The sequence below is a fragment of the Populus euphratica genome, unplaced genomic scaffold (assembly GCF_000495115.2).
Source record: "Populus euphratica unplaced genomic scaffold, PopEup_1.0 scaffold85.1, whole genome shotgun sequence".
Taxonomy (NCBI): domain Eukaryota; kingdom Viridiplantae; phylum Streptophyta; class Magnoliopsida; order Malpighiales; family Salicaceae; genus Populus; species Populus euphratica.
In genome coordinates, this window is record NW_011499898.1 from 1,038,090 (window position 1) to 1,054,770 (window position 16,681).

Sequence of the window (16,681 nt, forward strand, 5' to 3'; positions counted from 1 at the left end):
CTCAGCCCACGACTCCGGCGTTCAAAGGGAGCATCTTGGAATTTAAGAAAAAGAAAATATTCAAGGGACTGGCTTCTTATTTTCAGAACAAGAAGGGATTAATTCACAGAGTTATAATAAAATCAGGGACTGAGTCGTATATATTACTCTTAACAATATCCATCGGAACGCGTTAACAACACTCTAATCCTCCTGCTGGTACGCACACCCCGCCGACCGCCGGTTTTCTAGTCCAAGTAGGGGGAAAAAAACAGAAAGAAAACCCCCCCCACAAACACGGGAGGAGCCATACACCCTCTGTCCTCTGGTCTGGTCTCTTCCTCTCCCTCTCTGCATTTGGTCCTGCTGTTCGAATAAGAAAGAAAGAAAGAAAGAAGAAATGGGTTTTGATTACTACAACGTACTGAAACTGAACCGCAACGCAACAGAAGAAGACATGAAGAAGGCTTACAAGAGACTGGCAATGAAATGGCATCCAGACAAGAACCCTGTAAACAAGAAAGAAGCAGAAGCCAAGTTCAAGCTTATCTCCGAAGCCTACGATGTCTTATCAGACCCTAACAAGCGTCAGATCTATGATCTCTACGGTGAAGAAGGCCTCAAGTCCTTTGATCAAGCCCCCCCACCCAACACCAACGCCGGCGCTTCTTTCAAGTTCAATCCGCGTGACGCCGATGATATTTTCTCCGAATTCTTCGGAAGCGGCGGATCCGGTGGTGTTGGCAAGGGTTATTTTAGGAATAATAATCATAATAGTTATGGGGCTGAGGTTAACAGGAAAGCGGCGCCCGTTGAGAGCAAGTTGCTTTGCACTTTGGAGGAGCTTTATAAAGGCACCCGAAGAAAGATGAGGATTTCCCGTTCTGTTCCTGATGACTTCGGGTTAGCCCCTCTCTTGCTTTTCTTTTCTTTCCTGTTGTTTTTCCGCTTTTATATTTATTTATCTCTTGTTAATCTATGTTTTTTTTTTCTATTTTCACTTTAGTTCATTTTATAGAAGAAAAAAGATATGATCTTGGGAAATTGCGTAAAGGGAACCCAATTAGTATTGTGATGGAGTCTTTATTTTTATTTTTTTCTCTATTATGAGAAGGAAAAAAAAATGGCCCTCATTCGTTGGTTGCCGATAAATAAAAAAATGGCCCTCATTCGCTGGTTGCCGATAAATTTAGCTACGAGGATATACCGAGGATGAGAGAATATTGAGGATCAGTGTATTGATAAATGAATACCTATTTGCGAGGTTTTCAACAGGATAGCTTGGATGAAAATGGAGCAGAGATCAAGTAATTTTGGGGCATAAAATAGCTAAATAGTATGAACCTCCAAAACGTGGATTCATCCATTAGTCCAAGTCATTAGTTATTTATGGTGTCAGCATTGCATAATTCTACCCCATAGGCTGGCTGTTCTTGAGCAGTGCTATGCAAGATTGAAATTCTGAATTGGATGGATTGCTGTTGGTTTATGTTAATCAGAGAAATCTGTTCTTTAAGGCTTTGAGTGAGTCATTCAGGTTTGATATGCAAAAAGTTAAAACTCAGTTAGTGTGGCACTTAGGTTAAATGATGTCGCTGCCATTCACAGCTTAAGACACTGTGAAACGAGCTGGAATGGACTGTAGAAGTTTAATATCCTTTCCACGGACCCGTCTTGGTTACAGATATTCGAAATGTGTGAACATTGAGGATTTTATGGCGCACTGATTTCCACCGATTTGTTGTTCTTTTTCCTTCCCCTTTTGATTGCCATTTGCTGTGCTTCTGCTGGTTTGATGTGTTCGTTACTCTCTCCTGCAGGAAGCCAAAAACAATCGAGGAAATCTTAAAGATAGACATCAAACCTGGCTGGAAGAAGGGCACAAAAATCACTTTTCCTGAGAAAGGCAATCAAGAACCTGGTACCATCCCCGCTGATCTTATTTTTGTGGTGGATGAGAAGCCCCATCCTGTTTTCAAGAGGGACGGGAATGATCTGGTGGTCACTCAGAAAATGTCACTACTGGAGGCTCTCACGGGGAAAACCATCGAAGTGACAACCTTGGATGGAAGATATCTCTCAGTCCCTGTATCGGATATTGTCAAACCGGGTCACGAGGTCCTTATCTCGAATGAAGGAATGCCCGTCTCAAAAGAGCCCAACAAGAGAGGAAACCTTCGAATCAAGTTTGATATCACATTTCCATCAAGACTTACCGCGGAACAGAAATCTGACCTCAAGAGAGCACTATCTGACAATTAATTCAGAGTTCAAAATCTGTGCTGTCACTTGTCCATTCAACACCAACCATCGATTTAAGTTAATTACATTAACACTGATTATCAATTTAAGTCAATTGAATGTAAATACTTTAATTTTTTTGCTCTGTTCTAGAGTAAGATTGTGCATATTAGGAAGAAAGCTTGAAGCTTTTTGTGAATCCCTGCGCTATCGTTGGTATAATGTGGCATGGATGAACCTGTCTGTAATCCTTGACTAGTGGCCAGGCTGCTGCCAGATGACAGGCGCCTTCTGCTCAAAATTTTTGTGCCGTGCATGATATCGTTTCTAGTTTCTGGAATTTGTCGAGGTATTCCAATTTCAAGTTTTGCAAGTACTATTACAGTTTTCATACTTGGGTGGAATTATCAATTTGGTAAAGCGATCTCTGTTTTTGACATGGCAATGAAACCGAATATCATGCGTGGGGCTGGTTGACCCGAATTAATCAAAATAATATTGGTGACAAGTTGATTGAGTTAAACGAGTTAATTTTTCTTGGACACCTGGCCTGGGTAAGTGCTCAACTGAGCTCCAAGTCGACTGGCCATGCCCAGCTAGGTTTGGTGATTGATGTTTTTATATCATGCTTGATGCTTTGTTCCACCCCTAACTAATATCTTCCACGGAGCCAGTTCAATTCTGCATGTCAATTATATTCAACAAGCAACCTTAACTTGTTGATAACAGTGGACGAGAGAAAATGAGTTCTCTTAAATAAAAATTAACTTGGCATTATATTAAATAATAGCAATCATGAAGAAGAAAGAAAAAAGGATGGCCTTATTTTCGCCTCAGCAGATTGCTTTCGAGGCCTTGTTTTATTCTTCACTTCTGCTGGCATGTAGATTCCAGCAAGGATTCGCCATGGACATGGCATTAATAGTTAAGTACTATCGTGGCAATCATATCATCCGATGCTTCTCAATCTTGTTCTCAAGCGCACTCTTCTTGACCCCTGCTACCTCGTCAACTATCTTCCCTTTCTTCAAGAGTGAAAATGCTGGCAAGGTAGTCACGTTGAATTGCTGAGCCACATGCTGTTTCAATGTACATTTTTGTCATGGTTTAAGAAGACAACAAGCCAAACCAATAGATCATCGTGCAGTAGCTAGCTGCGCAAGGATAAGAGTATTGTTACCTGCAATTCATCAACGTCAATCCTGATGAACACAACGTCTGTGTACTTGGCAGCAAAGTCCTTCATGGTCTGTTCCATGTATCGGCAAGGTCCACACCATGTCGCCGTGAATTCAATCACGAGCTTTAACACCAGAAGAGGAAACCGTAAGAAAATAAATGCTGTGATATCAATCACATAGATTATAGATAAGATAAATCTTTTTTCCGATATCTCGTTTCATTTGTTTTTTCCACCCAGATTTATGTAAGTCACATAACTTGAACATCATGTTTTTTGATGTTGAAAACACTTTTTTTTTTTTTTGGTATCGCAATACCAAACAGATAATGCTTTTAAAACTAATTTTTTGGTATCGCAATACCAAACAGATAAGATAATGCTTTTAAAACTGATTTTTAATTTTAAATATATTAAATTAATATTTTCGTATATTTTTCTCTTTAATTAACACTAGGACATCAAAACCATTAAACTTCTAAACAAATATTAATTTAATATTTTTTCAAGTAAAATAATGATTTGAAAAACTCTTAAAAAACAGGTTGGAAAGATTAACGTTTACAATTAGCATGCATAATGCAAGTTACCAGAGGAAATAGGAAAAACAGAAAAGGAGGAGATTTTTTTACCAATTTGTTGTTTTGCTTGTTGGCCTCGAAATAGGATCTCCATGCGTCTACAGAATGGACATCCACAACCCCAGCAGCTGGCTTTGTGCATGGAAATCCATCGGAGTGTTCAAACTTAAAGAAGCTTGGTTGCATTGTTCTTCCTCGCTGAAAAACTGGCCAACTAAACTCCATAGCTGACTCACGTAGCTAGAATGCTTTACTTCAAATAAAGCACTCTTGCAAATGGAGGAAAGGCTTTGTCTTGAAAGTAGGACTTGGTGGGAGTGCTCTATATAAGGTCCAGATTGGTGGAAAACTAACATGTTTCCAGCACAGGGAATCAGATTCTTTGAGGTGACCGGCCATTACAAGGACCGCCGATGGGGCTTGACAAAGGCTCTAGGAAGTCCCTTCAACTTCATTTCTCCTATATTAACAATTAATTAATGTCCAGAAACTGCGTCTGCGTTGTCCTGTGGACTGGTATTTTTTTCCGATTCTATGTTCCGCTATGGTGGAGGCCATTAAGAAATAAGAAAACAAAACAACATTTAAGTATTTTGGAATCAAACAAAGACCTAAGTAGCTGTAAGCATTTCAACTTCGTAGGATTGGTGAGCTGATCAATAAGTTTTGCCTCCTCCGTTGAGTCGCTACTTTCGAATCTTGATGTCAAATATCCAACAAAATTTATTATTAAAATTGATGCACGGTAGAAGGCTACTTTAAAGGGTCAACTTTTACTTTTTATCTGGCTAGGGTTTAACATTTAATCACGTGAGAGCTGCTATGACTTGATTGAATTAACTGATAAGATCCACAACAAATTGAAATAAAAATTATGAAAATTATGATTTGATTTTTAAAATAAATATAAAATTATATTTTTTTTAATATTAAAATAATAATATATTGAATTTATTAAGATTTCAAAGTTAAATCTTTAAAATCTATAAACTGAGTGATGGAAATGGAAATTACTAAGTATAAATTTTTTTTAAAAAAATATGTATTTTATATAATTACATGATAAGATAGATAGATATCTGTATAAACTAAATATTAAGAAATTTATTTTGAGATTATAATAACGTTATAAAAAATAAATGTTAAAGAATTAAATTAAAAAAAATTAAAAGAGAGAGAAATTAAAAGGGATAAAAAAAGTATTTTACTGTTAAAATAAATAATTAAGCAACCCGGGTTTTTTTAGAGCGTAATAGAATGTGCTTATTATGGTTGGTAATGCATTTTAGCATGAAAGTCCGGTCCCTCTGCTTATGATTTTTGGTAAGATTTGCCCTTATGCTTCAAAGCTATGCATCCCAAACCCGATGATCATAGTATTATTAGCCATGCAATTTACTCTTTGAAGCATAGGGGCAAACCTGACCAAAATTCATAAGTGGAAGTGCCCTTAGTCATAGTTCATCTATTAATATTAAAATTAAAAAAATATATAGAGGCTTGATCAAACCAGAAAATAAAATAAAATATCTATTAATAGTTTAACATAATACTAGAATCTGTAGCTTTTTAAAAATATGGTTATGATTGCTTTTGAAAGTATTTTTTACTCAAAATTATATCAAAATAATTTAAAAATATTAAAAAAAAATAAAGAAAATAAAGAATGATTGTATGGATTCTTTAAATAAAAAGGAGAAGTAAAATAGAATCCCAATTGCTAGATTTCTTAGACTTGTCATTGTCATGGAGAAGAATACTTTTCCTTTCTACAATTTAAATTTGAAGTCTTTTTCTCTCAATTTTAAGAACAAATTTATGCTATTTTTTCAAGATTCATGGGTAAAGTGAAAAGATTTAGATGAGAAATGATGAATGAATTACTATACATCCATGGGGAGGGATGGAAATCATTCCATCTAAATTAGAAGGCATTGAAAAATAAAAAATAAAAAGTATGAGAGCCAATGCATCGAAATTGGGAGGATTGAAAATTATAAATGAGGGATTTTCCTTACACCTAAACTCTCGTTCTTAATTCATTTCCTCTTGTACATCCTTCTCTCATTCCCTCTTACCATTCACAATCACAGTGTAATTGATATAAATAGTTTCTGTGATAGAAATAGTTTTTTAAAATATTTTTTTATTTGTAAATATATTGATGAAATATTTTTTTAATTTTTGATATTAATATATTAAAACAATAAAAAAAATAAAATTTTTTAAAATTATAATTGAACTATAAAAACAAATATTGTTATATAAATATAGTTTTAAAACTTAACTTCATGATTAATTTATTATAAAACTTGAGAGGGCTGACACAGCTCAACTTTAATTTTTTTTTTTTAAATTAAAATAATATTATTTTAATTAAAAAAATTTGTTTAAATAATCAATTAGTAATGGTTAAGTCAACCCTAAGTTTTTAATCAGGGTAATTAGAATTTTATTTTTATTATTTTACTTGGATTAATATAAAATTTTAAAACTATTTAAATTCAGAAAATTTGAAATTTTTTAATTTTTTATTTATTTTAAATTAATATTTTTTCAGTATTTTTAAATCATTTTAATATACTAATAACACAATAATAACTATTTTACAATATATTACTATTTTACTATTTTAATTTTTATCATTGTGAGAAGTAATTCGGCTACCATAATAACAACAACTTAATAACTGTTTTATAATTATTCTACCCCTAACCTTTTGACGTCACCATTGCCGTAACAAAGAATCACTATCTTAATTCTTACTTATTACCATCATCATAATTATTACAATAATAATTATTATTGTACAACAATAATCTCTATCATTAATTATATTATTATCACAATCACTACTATAAATATTTTTGCAGGGCCCGGGCCCTGCTGGCCTCCTCTTAATTCCGCCACTGTTGACAACTATTTTATAATTATTTTATTCTAATTTTTCAACATATAGTTTTCATAATAAAAAATCACTATCTTAATTCTTACATTTAGTTATTAGCATCATCATAATTATTACAATAATAATTATTTTTATACAATAATAATCACTATCATTAATATTATTATTATCACAATCATCACTATAAATATTACTATTATAACCTTTCAATATCAATACTAGCATAATAAAAAAAATCAACACCTCGTCATGATTTATCAAGTGATTATCATCATTATCATCATTAATTAATTTATTATTATTTATAATATATCTAAGTAATAATAAAAATAACTTATTTTCAAGGAAAATGTTTTTCCCACAAAAAAAAAAATCTCAAGAAACTGAAGGCCCATTTGTTTTTTTTTTATTAAATATCAAAGAGGCCTAATCACTTTTTTTTGTTTTCTGGGCCCGAAGCCTAACTTAGACATCGTGGGTGGGTGATTATTTTGAGATGCACAATTATTATTAATAATTTTGACAAAGGATATAAAATTTCTCTTGGAGCTTAAAACGAAATGGTAAATGGTAATTTGCTAAAGCTAGCTTGTACATCGTTGGTGGGTAATTATTTTAGCCCAGGTTACATGCATCCTTTTTCAACGTTGATCTTAAGGGCATGTGCGTATTAATAACGGTCCAGTGATAAATTTATTGTTGCCACCGCCACAACCTCATTTTATTTTACAGCCCTTATTTTATTTAATAAAATTAATAAAACAAGATACTATAAATCTCTTAGAGGATTTTCATTTGAAAATATATACTGGAAAATAATATAATATAAATAATATTAAATAGTTTTTTTTAAAAAAAGATAAAGATAGCAACGGGGATTGTTGATGGGTACCGGATCGCATATTCACTGATCAATCAAAGTGAACGGTGAGAGAAGTAATAACAATAAACCTCCCAGCTCTGGCACATAAACCAGATGCACCGCCTGAATCATACATAAACTAGAAAACCTATCTGCCTGCCTGCCTAACCCAACACCGATCAAGTTCATCAACAAGAAGCCGCTAAAAGTTCGCTAATTGACCCCTTTTTTTTGCAAATCAAGTTGAACTTCATTTTCTTAAAAGTTTTCAATGGAAGTTCGCAGGCCGAACTACAAAAAGAAGGGTGTCCTGGGTGGTGTATTCGTAAACATCAACCTGCATTCAGGACAAGTTTCACATGAAGCAAAAGAAATGTTTTCACCACCAGCCTAAAAAAACATGGAACTCGACACCCTACGGACACACAACGAGTGTCATCATGAAGCCACCCCAACATCAGCCGGGGGATGACTACCTTCACCTGTAGAACCATTGTTGTTGTAAGTGTGCCCACCACCTCTGACACCCCTTCCTCGATTATTATAGTTGTTCCTCTGATAATAGTTTCCAGGCTGATCATAGTGTTGGTTGCGGTCAATCTGGTAGCTACCACCTCCTCTACCACCACTTCGACCACCATGACCATTTGAATAACCCCTGCGACCACCATTGCCGCCGCCACGACCACCTCTTTGGTTCTGGTAGTTCCTTCGAGAAATGTATTGTTGCTCCTTAGGCTCTGCCTCTCTCTGATTATGATCAACTTCCACATGCTCTACCTCTCTCTGATTATAATATACTTCAACTTCTTTAGATGGATTATCTTGCTCTCCTTGATCCAAGACAACTGCTGGGTTTTCAGTCTCTTGTTCATCCTGCAATAAAGAAACCAACCACATTCATTCAAGCAAAAAATACACAGGTGAGGAAGAAGATTATATCATCGCAAGTGCATGCACCTTCTGAAGTTCCTCAGCAGGACTTGATTGATCATCACCAGTTTCATGTTGGATATTTTCTGTCTCTTGTTCCTAAGAATATAAATGATAATAAAAGTTTTAGAAGTCTCAAGGAAAACATACAACACTAGAAAGGAAATGGCCAGAAGAAAATATAAATGATAATTGCTTCCACATTATGGAGAAGAAAATAGTCCGCTGACTGACTGACAAAAATCCATTCCAACAATAACAGCATAATCAGGAGAGATGTGGCTTAGTTATGCAAATTTCTAGGAATTCAGACACAGCATCAACATTAAACTGATTAAATTTCCAACTGAGAATCAATGAAAGCCTAGAATCATTGCAATTTTGAATTATCATCTATTGCATCTTTCCGAGATCGACAAAAAACCAGCACAGTACATACTCCATTGCAATAGAAATAGGTTTAGGAAAGAGTCAGAATGAAAGGATGGCTTACAAAAGAGATTATTAGTGAAACAAAATAAAAGGATGATATAAGAAAATGAAAATCACAGCCAAAAATAAATCACGTGATTCAATCTAATTTAACAGGACAGACAGAGTAGCATATTTTGGAAGCAAACAACCATAGCTAACTCGTTTAAATGAAAAAAAAAAATACACATAATATGCAGTCATAAAATAGTTGTTAAACCAAGACTGGAAACAGGAGCATGTTCTGGTAAAAGCTATTTTTAATTTTAATTTTCAAAAACAAACTAAACTTGCAAGATGGGCTTCAAAGATATCACATCTAGAAAGAATGATATGATTTGACTTACAATAAAGGCAGCTTCAAATTGCTGGTATAGATAACAGATCCCTAATTACTTCATAGGATGACATGTAAAACATGCAATGCCTTATCTTATCATAAAAGGTGGTTTAAAATTTTCATCCTATCCGCTTTTAAGTGAAACAGGAACCTCCTGTCCATGTAATTTTCTGGAACTCTGCTTCAAACACAATTCACAAATTCTAAAGACATGTAACTACTTAGAACAGATGTGTTGCCCTCTCGCCAACATAGAGAATGCCTTTCAAGCAAACCTCCTTAACTACCAGAGTCCTTTGTAAGCCTTCCCTTCTCTGCTCCTCATGCAGACTAAAACTGCCTGAACAAAGCATTTCCCATTCTTTTATTTCTACATGGAAAATTCAAGCTTTGAAATGTCTCTCCACACTAGATAATTTGAGAAGTTAAGACTCTAAATCACCCAAGCAAATCAAATAGTTTCTACCAGAACAGAGAAAAGGAATACAGCACTCCTTTGGATTGAAAAAATCAATTATAAAGTTGAAAAGAGAATAAAATTGAGCAAATCCTTCCAAAGTACCATAAAATCTAAACAAGTGCAAGCGGCTTATGCACAAATTCAATGATTCACAACAACAAAGTATGATGTAAATACTCCCAATCCCTTTACAAAAAAGCAAAATGGGATGCTTGCTTGCTCCCCCCCCACCCCAACCCTTCTCCCATGTTAATAGGTTCTCACTTCTGATATTTAATCAACAAATCTTTAAGCCATGTCCTGTCCTCTATATTCCTATAAATAGCAACTGCTTTCTTGCCATGAAGCTTCCAATGATTCAGCCCCTTCTCAGGGAAGATCCACGATGGAATGATACCCGCAGGATAAATCCAAAAGCATGCTCATGTTTACAACTATACTTTAGCCATATCTTAAATAGCATTATAATTCTCAAGTATCCTTGTTGACAAGCAAAACTAGCACACATGTAAGCCACAATTTGACACAGGTTCTTACAGAAATACAATGCACAACCATGTGTGATAATTAACATTGCCCTGTGAATTTTAATCTAGAAAACAAGAACAGTTTTACAGAGATCTATTTCTATGATGTTTCTAATAGAAGAATTTTATTAAGAGAGGATCGTGAAGGATAAGACACTGTCGTGAAGAAACAACTAATGAAATCAGGAAGCTTGCTGATTCTCTTTACCAAGCAGCTAAGGACATTCATCTAAACTTGCCCATCGAAGAACATATCAAAAGCCATGGAGAGTACTTATATATAGAGTAGGAGGTGAGGCAGGTGATTGTCTTGAAATAGCATTTCATGTACAACCAATCACCATTAAGAATGCACGCTATCAAAGAATCTTGCCTCCCTTCATCCTCAATAAATAAATAAATTTAAATAAATTCTCCAAGTTGTTAGTACAAAGCCAGCGCTCTATTAACTAAGAAAATAAACTATTCCACTGAACTGTGACAGGGCAAAGCAAATAACATATATACTGTATTCTATAAAATAGAGAAGAGATCAAGTTGTTCGCTTCTGTCAATGAAGAAGTCGTCTTGCCAAAATAACATATATACTGTTTCTGTAATGGGGTAGAGCAATTTTGTATTTTTACAATTTCCTTTACACACAAATGCAAAGGGGTTACAGTGTCCAAAGCCTCTTGCTATGATCTAATTGCCTACTTGTTGAAAATCTGACTGCAAGTTAGCTCTCAGTAGCAATTGAAATATTAAATAGTAGTTCTAATATGGCATCAAACTCTACATTTTCATTCATCAATGCTGAAACCAACCTTGATAAATATAACAAGAACTTGTTCATATAAAAGTACCCCAAAGAAAAAGAGGATGTTTACCATAGTAGCCCATACGACAGGGATCTCAGTAGTGATTCCTTTCCCTTCAAGGATTAGGGTTAAAGCTTCTAAAATATGACTAGCCAAGTTGGAATTTCTATGATTCTTATTTAGCAACCCACGTATAATTAGGATTAAAGGCAACTCAAGCTTGTACTTATACTTATAGCATTTCAATTACAGTATTGAATAAAGTGCAGCCTCTGCTTAAAACATGAATGCGAGAAGTGTGATGCTTTCATTAAAGGAGAGGTTCCTGGAATAGTGTAAGCCTGTGAGGCTTACCGTCCTCAATCATTTTACCTTCTATTTTGTTTTAACCATGTATTGTCATTTTACCATAAAAATATCAGTCATATTCATCACTTCAATTGTCCTCAAATAGCTAGCCCAACCGTGACAAAAAGAAGTCTTAACCTTAGAAAATAACTAAATTTCTACCATCCAAATACAATAAATGAAGTGCATAAGCTAAACTAGAAATTGAAATTACCTATTTAAAAGAAACCTGCTACAGTAACGCGCTACAGTTTTCAGATGTTACTTTAGATTTGCTCCTACATCACCATGTCATGGTCATATCCTATAGTGATGATCATGTGACAGGATACTTAAGAAACTAATCATGACACAAAAATTCATCATGTCAAACCACTTTATTCCACTAGGTGATTAATTTCTGCCGATGTTTGGATCCAAAACCACCATTTTGAATGCTCTTAGAGTAATAATAATTGATTTCTATGAAAAACACTATATTAACTGAGAAGTAAGGGGAAATTGGGAGAGCTCACTATGTCCTTTGCCTCCGTTTTGTTATTGTAGTGACAACAAGAAATTTAGCCCAAATATTGGATAACATGAAATCATTCAAAAACAAGTGGAAACAAAAGGTAGCTCACATGACTGTAGATATTAACAAACACATCATAAAATCCGAAATCAAACTAATCATAACAGCATTACGATCAAATATCCAAGGCATATTTAACAGGGGAAAAAAAGAAAGTTACAAGTAAATGCTGTTCTATACCTTTGGCTGGTATTGCGCCACAGAGTCTTCGTCCACATGGACTGAGAAAGGAACTTGGAACGGCACATAATTGCCAGCAGCAGCAGCCATTTCCACTGGAGCTTTAATCTCTGGTGTTGTAGTGAAATAATCAGAAGCCATGATCTTATTGAGCTTCTCCCTCAATTCAGCATCTACATAAAGAAACAACATCCCCATAAATCAATACACAAAAATTATTACGTAAATAACAATTATTAAAAAAAAAACAAGAAGAAGAGGGATTACAGACAGGAAACGTTGACGTTCGAATCAATTGGTTGGTCAGAATTAGCCAGCCACAACTCGGCATGCTCCATGCATCGCTGCAAAGCATTCTTATGAGATGAGCTAGAATTGACAGGGCGCGAAATGAGCAAACCACCACCCAGTATAGAAATCATATCCAAATCCCTCTCGCTAAGCAGATCCGTAGCATCATCAGTGACATAATCATAAGTCAAGCAGCAACCTCTCTCATGCGTCCGAGTCAACATGGTGGCAGTGAAATCGTTCTGGGACCTTACATCAAACAAGGACCCAAAATAAAACAAATGCAACAGATCCTCCGCCACTCCATTACTTGCTTCCGGAAAAACTGTGCTGTCAGATTTAGGGTTGAGTCGATGAGCAGCAAGCTCAATTTCTTCGGAGACAGCGACGGAGAGAGGCTGGCGCAGCTTCTCAAGCTCATCAATTGCGGCAGAGACAGAGGGTTTGGAACGGAGGAAGTCCTCTTGTTCTTTGTTAATAGGCTTTCCTTGGGCGATTGACTCTTCCATCTGGACGATTCGGTTGAATTTCTTCTTGAGACCGCGAAGGCGTTTGGTGATCAGGCTAAGGACGGGTCCCTCTGTTATTTCTGAGGTAGAAACGGCCGCCATTTGCGAATGGATGGAGTGGGGAGATGTTTATATACTTTGTTTGTGAACTAGAAAACACCACCAAGTGGTGGTGGGGGTGGATGAGTTTTGGAGAGGAAGGCTGGAGGTGGAAACACGAAGCGGCGGGCTGGGATTTGAGAGGGAAAGTGAGAGAGGCTAGAAGCGTGGGTTTTAGTTTAGAACTTTGGATGAGTGGTTTGGGTAGATGTGGAAGATGTGAGGACTCTTTTTGGATTTTATTTTGTTTTAGTTTTTATAATAATATTTTTATATAAGGAAAAGCAACGCAGTGCAATTTCTTTTAATTTTTTTGAATTGTTGAAACGGTATTTTTTATAAAAATTGTTTTTTATTTAAGAATGAATTAAAATAATATATATTTTTTATTTTTAAAAAATCATTTTCAATATTAAAAAATTAAAAGATTTAAAAACTAAAAAATTTAAAATCTTGAAAAAATAATAATTTTAAAGGCATTCTCAAATATATAAAGAAAGTTTTTTAAAAACTATAAGAATTTTGAGCCCTCAATGAACAAAAATTGTAATGTTTAAGGGCCTACTTAGACTGATGTCCATTTTGAAAAATCCACGAGTTTGTATAATTAAATTATTATTATTATTATTATTTTAGTATTTCTAATTTATACACTCATAACATATTATTATATTATTATTATTATTTTAGTATTTCTAAGTTATACACTCATAACATATTATTCAAAAAAAAAAAAAACAAAGGAAGAAGGATACACTTGTAACGATATAAACAAAGATCACCTTTTTTTCGACAACGATGGACATTTATAAAATAAAACCCTAATTATAAAATCATTTGCTCAAGTCTTTTAAATTTTAATGATTCAAGACCTTCCACCTTCACAGACATTTTGCACTTTCTAGTCAAATCTTTGTCTTTAACTAGTCAATTAGGTTGCATTTTGTTATGGGTTAAATAATTTTTTTTAAATATTAAAAATTATTAAAAGCATTATGAATTTTTTATTGTATTATTAAATTTGGTTTAATATAGTAATTTTAAAATATTATAATTTAATTATTTATCTAACTTAACTTTTAAACTAAATCATGCAAGAGTTAATACAAGTTAAATTAATTAATTTCATAGACTAAAATGCAATTTTAATGAACATTAATAATATTGTTTAATTTTTAATAAAATTTCAAGATGTTAACTTTTTTTAATAACAACTATTAAGATAATAATATATTTGATTGATATCAATCCCAAGCAAATTGTGTTATAGATTCTATTGAGTTTAATAATTTGTTTTATATAAAATATTATTTTTAATTATAAGATAAAAATATATGATTAGAAAATCAAGCACAAACCTAAAAATAAAAATTTGATTGAGATAGTTATGACCCTAAAGAAAACAAATAAAAAATAAACAATTTATTTCTTAATTAATCAAATATTGAAGAATAAAATCAATAAAAAATATTAAAAACAATTAACAAACCAAAAACCAAAAACAAAATCGACCAGGGGGTAAACTCGTCAAACCTATGAACCAGGTAACTCAGGCTAGCACGTCAAACCTGTAAAATGGATTATGGATTCTAGTGAGATTTTGTTTTCCAAAACTATTTTTTATTTAACTACCTAATAAGAAAAATATACAATAACAAAATAAAACACTAACTTAATACTGAGATGCTGTAAAAAATCAAGCAACAAATGAAGATCAAAATATTTAACATCACAACATGGGTAATTTATCTTATTGTATTTAATAAATTTTTCCATCAAAGTAAATATGTAATAGAAAAACACATAAGACTTGTAATAGAAACCAACATATATAAAATTTATTAAATAAAAATAAAAAATAAATGTAAGGCTGCACGTATGAAAAATCTTATAAAAAATCAATATTTAAAAAACAAAAATAAATTAATTTATATAAAATTAAGAAAAAATCAATATGAATCATACCTATCTCTTTAAAAACTAAGCATATTCAATATCATTAAAAAATTATTACAAATTAATTAAAACATAAACCCAAAAATTATTTGAAAAAAAAATCAACTAATGCATTCTTTTCAAATAAAATTAGGTCAGGCCTAAGTGTGTTGGCCTATATTTGTTTTAAGTTTAATAGGGTGCACGACATGTCGTCTACCCCATTCATCAGGAAAAAAAAATGGCATGTTGTTTATCAATTCTCAAAATCCAGCCACTATAGTAGTCAAAAAAATATGGTCTTTTACTTTTTAATCCAAAAACTCATTTTTAACCTATTTTTTACCCAAAACTCCTAGGAAACCCCTTGAACACCTTGCTAAATCAATCTTTCATCATGGAAAACATAAAAACCGCTCTAAAACATAAAATCCGCTATAAACATAAAAACTTTCTTAGCTTATATTTGATTTTTCAGGTGTTTTCAATGTAAAAAAACACATAATCTTAGCTCCCTTCATCACATAAAATCATTTGACACAAAAAGAAATTATTGTTTTAATGGTCGAATTCCTCATTAAGAGAAACTCTCACTCTAAACTAGAATCTAGCAATCTCATCTCTCATCTTCAACTAAAAAAGGAATGAAAAATTAGTAAATTAAAGTTCGATATCCAGATTGAATTTTGTAAAATTCAAGGGACCGATTATCTAATAGCTAAAATAGATAGGCACTCAAATGAATTTTTGATAAAAATTTTCAATCCACCACCTGTGCTATGTACTTGTTTCACTCTGGTCTTCTTTCTTTCAATTCAATCCTTCCTTATAAAAAAAATGCAATTAAATTCTAATTCAATCTAAAAAATAGTTTAATTGAGAAAAACAAAATCAATGATCAAATTAAAAATCATCAAAAATTGCCCTATTGTTATCCATATTAAAATACAAGAGGATGAATAGTTTTTTTTATGAATAATAAAAATACCATGTTCTAACTTTTAGATAAAAGAATCACATCCTATTCTTGACTTCATTCATTAATCAATATTATTCCCACTATTTTATTCAAAATGCTTGGAATCCACTATAAAAATGGCATATGGTGCAACAACTAGAGAGATTCATGTGGTTCAAGTTGCTATTTATTTTATTTTTTAGTCATTGAGGTTATGATGTGGTATCCATTTATGATGTGGTATCCATTTATGTACAAAGCTTAATCACAAAACTAATTTTTCTTGTTTTTTCTAACTTTTGAGTGGGCCTTATACACAAAACTCAACCTCTAAAATTAATACATTAGTGTATTTGATAGTTGCGGTTACTTTTCAAAGTCTTTTTCACTTATAAATATATCAAAATAATATTTTTATTATTTTTAAATAAATTATTTTTTATAACAACGCATCAAAATAATTTAAAAACATAAAAAATATATTAATTTGAAACAAAGAAAAAAA

General features: G+C 32.9%; 3 protein-coding genes across 3 annotated transcripts; 1 reads left to right on the top strand and 2 right to left on the bottom strand.

Moving 5' to 3' along the window:
• Positions 1-149: 149 nt before the first annotated feature.
• LOC105132408 (dnaJ homolog subfamily B member 4-like) lies at positions 150-2,596 on the top strand. The gene is made up of 2 exons (XM_011035899.1): positions 150-882; positions 1,800-2,596. The coding sequence occupies exons 1-2, from the start codon at positions 380-382 to the stop codon at positions 2,239-2,241; spliced, it is 945 nt and encodes a 314-aa protein (XP_011034201.1). The 5' UTR covers positions 150-379; the 3' UTR covers positions 2,242-2,596.
• A 371-nt stretch (positions 2,597-2,967) lies between these two features.
• LOC105132409 (thioredoxin H-type 2-like) lies at positions 2,968-4,290 on the bottom strand. Its single transcript, XM_011035900.1, has 3 exons — positions 4,033-4,290; positions 3,401-3,523; positions 2,968-3,299 (listed from the first exon to the last, which is right to left on the bottom strand). The coding sequence occupies exons 1-3, from the start codon at positions 4,204-4,206 to the stop codon at positions 3,165-3,167; spliced, it is 432 nt and encodes a 143-aa protein (XP_011034202.1). The 5' UTR covers positions 4,207-4,290; the 3' UTR covers positions 2,968-3,164.
• A 3,514-nt stretch (positions 4,291-7,804) lies between these two features.
• Positions 7,805-13,497, bottom strand: LOC105132411 (uncharacterized). The gene is made up of 4 exons (XM_011035901.1): positions 12,656-13,497; positions 12,385-12,557; positions 8,712-8,783; positions 7,805-8,627 (listed from the first exon to the last, which is right to left on the bottom strand). Exons 1-4 carry the CDS (start codon positions 13,284-13,286, stop codon positions 8,190-8,192), a joined length of 1,314 nt encoding a protein of 437 aa, XP_011034203.1. The 5' UTR covers positions 13,287-13,497; the 3' UTR covers positions 7,805-8,189.
• Between the last annotated feature and the right edge of the window lie 3,184 nt (positions 13,498-16,681).

Coding starts and splice junctions, on each gene's coding strand:
- LOC105132411 (XM_011035901.1), bottom strand. CDS start 13,286: ATGGCGGCCGTTTCTACCTCAGAAATAACAGAGGGACCCGTCCTTAGC. Junction 12,558..12,655: donor TTCGAACGTCAACGTTTCCT/GTCTGTAATCCC, acceptor TTCTTTATGTAG/ATGCTGAATTGAGGGAGAAG. Junction 8,784..12,384: donor TGGCGCAATACCAGCCAAAG/GTATAGAACAGC, acceptor TTATATTCTTAG/GAACAAGAGACAGAAAATAT.
- LOC105132409 (XM_011035900.1), bottom strand. CDS start 4,206: ATGGAGTTTAGTTGGCCAGTTTTTCAGCGAGGAAGAACAATGCAACCA. Junction 3,524..4,032: donor ACAAGCAAAACAACAAATTG/GTAAAAAAATCT, acceptor CTGGTGTTAAAG/CTCGTGATTGAATTCACGGC. Junction 3,300..3,400: donor TTGACGTTGATGAATTGCAG/GTAACAATACTC, acceptor ACATTGAAACAG/CATGTGGCTCAGCAATTCAA.
- LOC105132408 (XM_011035899.1), top strand. CDS start 380: ATGGGTTTTGATTACTACAACGTACTGAAACTGAACCGCAACGCAACA. Junction 883..1,799: donor TCTGTTCCTGATGACTTCGG/GTTAGCCCCTCT, acceptor TCTCTCCTGCAG/GAAGCCAAAAACAATCGAGG.